This window comes from Triticum aestivum, chromosome 1A, assembly GCF_018294505.1.
Source record: "Triticum aestivum cultivar Chinese Spring chromosome 1A, IWGSC CS RefSeq v2.1, whole genome shotgun sequence".
Classification (NCBI taxonomy): Eukaryota; Viridiplantae; Streptophyta; class Magnoliopsida; order Poales; family Poaceae; genus Triticum; species Triticum aestivum.
Window position 1 is genome coordinate 7657372 of NC_057794.1, and position 3550 is coordinate 7660921.

The 3550-nt window shown below is 39.0% G+C and overlaps 1 protein-coding gene and 1 long non-coding RNA gene across 2 annotated transcripts in view; both read right to left on the reverse strand.

Annotated features, from left to right (window-relative positions):
* Positions 1–1147: 1147 nt before the first annotated feature.
* On the reverse strand, positions 1148–2313 carry LOC123064480 (uncharacterized). Its single transcript, XR_006430720.1, has 2 exons — positions 1606–2313; positions 1148–1463 (listed from the first exon to the last, which is right to left on the reverse strand). It is a non-coding gene; the product is annotated as an uncharacterized lncRNA (long non-coding RNA).
* A 510-nt stretch (positions 2314–2823) lies between these two features.
* Positions 2824–3550, reverse strand: part of LOC123064378 (ribosomal RNA small subunit methyltransferase NEP1) — a 2550-nt gene continuing 1823 nt past the window's right edge. The window contains exon 5 of the mRNA XM_044487899.1: positions 2824–3018. Within this exon, the coding sequence (XP_044343834.1) occupies positions 2933–3018 (86 nt within the window). The 3' untranslated portion in view covers positions 2824–2932. The remainder of the gene's footprint in view (positions 3019–3550) is intronic.

Below are 3550 nucleotides of genomic sequence, written 5' to 3' on the forward strand. Positions count from 1 at the left end.
TGCCTTTAACCAGTAAGCAAATGCAAGTACACAAGGATGGCAGATATGCCATGCAAAAAAAAGGATGGCAGATATGTAGAAACATTAACCATGAGACCTAAAAAATTTCAGATAGAATATGAAGCTCCATTTTCCAACAGCAGTGAAGGAATCTAGCAATAGTCGGCATTAAGAAGTCACTTATTAGGTTACTGGCTAGCTCCATCGACCTGTATTTCAATTGGCATGAAGGTTATTTTGATTAGCATCCTGAGGCTTGCATAGTACGAAAACGAAATACCATTACAAGCACCAGTTACAACATTCAGGATTTATTTTCAAACATCAGTACACATCCAACCTGAATCACCACACGATATCTGCTAGCAAGCATGGATTGAATAGCACTTGCGGACAAGTCTCATATACAGTGAACAGGAATTATTAATTATACAGGAGGAGAGGGAAAATAAAACTCACATGCCAGATAGCACTGAATGTCTATGTACCCAACAATTGAAGGGAACCCGGCTTCTTCCCTTTCTGAATTAAACTCTCATAGGTATGTGGAAGAATAGTGAGCAATGGCTCATGCAATTGATAACAGCACAGCTTGAATGTGTGGCATTCAAGGCATTATATAGGTACTCCCTCCGTCCGAAAAAACTTGTCCCTCAAATGGATGTATCTAGCACCAACTTGGTGCTAGATACATCCATTTGAGGAACGAGCTTGGGACAAGCTTTTCCAGACGGAGGGAGTATAACCAAAGTGCATCGCTCCAATTATGGCATTTGCATGAAAACAAACATCTTGGTACATACCATACTTGGCACAATAGTTACTTCAAGCGGATGATCATTTTTCAAGGAGTCGATGATGAGAGACAAATAACTATTACATGAGTGTACACTGTACATGTACAGAGTTTTAAAATCAGCTAAAGATCATGAATTACAGGCATACATGCTTCTCTCATCCACACTAGGCAACCAAAAGGTTTCAAATAATCATCAAGTGGGCAACAAAATAAATTTACAGACCCCCAAAATCTAACGGACTTGATAGTTGTAGAACTTGGAATACACAAAAATCAACCTGAACCAAATGAGAACATACATAGAGCACCAATTAGAAGGGCACTTGCACACGAGTCAGTTTTCCATTGCTATGATGAAAAATATATGTTGCACAAAACTATATTAACATGTTCCTTGCATGGGATTTGTGTCATCGTTCAAACCAAACACTTGAATTTGCAAACAAGGTTGAATCCTGGATTGATTGACAATTAAGAACAATACCATACCATATTGTTCACATCAAGAAAAGGGTTTCCCAACACCTTGCAGACCTGCCCTCCCCACCCATCAATGAACTATTCAACTAAGGTTGCTTGTGTGTACAATAATAATATGCACCCATCAATGATCTGTCTATGCAAGTTTCTGACATAAATCTTCCCCACGTCAGAGAAGGCGCATCTACAAATTAAGAGTATACTTTTATATCAACCTGGAAAAACAAATTAATATGCATCTAACAATAGAGTGCTTGCGTATGCACCACTCATCATTGTAATGGAAGGTGTTTATTACAAATTTAAAGTATATATATATTTAGTACCTAGGGCCAACTGCTTGTGAAACAAGGGCATCAATCTTTGATGTTCAGTTGGCTGTGTCCCTCAACACATATAGAATGAAGACTGAAAGTCATAGCACCATGAAATAATTTGGAACTTTTGGTGCTAGACTGCTGAAAGGTTACTGATCTACGGCTATGTAGCAGGTTTCAGCAGCCAGTGCTAATCAGAAGTTCTAAAAACAATTACCTCGACATTAACCATGGGATATGATATCTCGACTTCTTTTTCTTGGCACACTGATCACCTAACAATGCAAATGTGAAATTGTTCTTGTTTAGAAACAAACAGACATAATATGATACATGCGAGTTCAGAATCTATGAAGCAGAAAAATATGTCAGATTAGTCACGTCTGCACACTGTAAAACTCCCACTCTTCTAAACAGCATGGGCAATTACAGTTCCTTCGAATATCTTTAACAGTGCTTGCTGGACACCCTCGCCTGAGGCATCCTCTAGTCCTCTTGCCATCCAACCTGAATGTACTAATGGGTCCTATTAGTACCCGTAGAATGAGCGGAGTAAACTGCAAGTAGCACAGACAAGTATTGCCTTTTTGCAACCTGGAAAAGCAGAGTAAACCACTACCAAGTACTCCCTCCATTCCTAAATATAAGTCTTTTTAGACATTTCAAATGGACAACGACATACGGATGTATATAGACATATTTTAGAGTGTAGATTCACTCATTTTTCTATGTATGTAGTCACTTGTTAGAATCTCTAGAAAGACTTATATTTAGGAACGGAGGGAGTAATACATACATACATACATACATACATACATACATACATACATAGATAACACTATTTTCCTGGAAAAGCAGAGTAAACCACTACCAAGTAATACTACATACATTACTCTTTATTTCCTATTAGTGGGCACCATTAAGCAAGAAATGTGGCATATTGGAATATTAGTACTTCATGTAATCTTGCAATGAATACTATTTATGCCAGATCTAACCACCTTTCTATGAACAGTTAAAGATGTAGTGAACACTTACAGTGAGTACATATGAGAAATTTTGCTCACTGATTTAAAATTTCTCACTACTCGCACACTTCCTTGCAAAGAGGTTCCGTCAAAGAGCATGAAGGTACAGTGAGCACCTAAAAATAAATAAAGATTCTGAAGATCTTGAACCAAGAAGAGAAGAGCCTGAAGGTACATGAGTCGTGCTTCTTCTGTTGACAGCTCTCTTGTTCGTCGGATGGACACACGGCGACGCGTTGGGGATAAACTAATCATCCTCAACCCAGCCATGGCAACGCCATACTCGTATCCCGTGGTGGTGGAGTGGCCTAGGCGGCGGAGCAGGGAAAAGAGAACAACATACCAGCGCAGCCGGCGATGACGAAGACACCACTGACTGCTCGACCTCCTCGTCCTACATGTATGTATTAATTAATTATAAGTTGCTCAACGCACAAATAGAATGGTTCAAACAACTCAAGCATTTAGAATTCCCACTTCCACATCCATATTTTGCTACATGTCAATTTCCTATGACAGCACAAGAAAAACAAATCTATGCAGCGTTCATAAATTTTTTAGCGTCATCTTTAACCCAACCTGTACCATTGGATTCCTAGGATACCAGCAATTCCCGATGATATAATTTGTGAAGCTGCTGTTTTTTGCTAGAACCAATAATCACTAATGGAGTAATCCTAGTGGCAGTAGAGCAGGAGAATAGAAGAAGAGGGTGAACCTCCACGAAGCTGTCTATCCTGAGCAGGGAAAAAATTGACAAGCCGAATTGAGTGCATCTCATTTTAATAATTCTTTGCTGGCTGCAACTAACAGTATGCTCGAAGTATCTATTTTACATTGTGCACCCTGGGTATAATCGTACACTATTACACTATTATTCTAACAGATTCAAGCAACAGCAAAATCACATTTATGTGAAGAGGGAA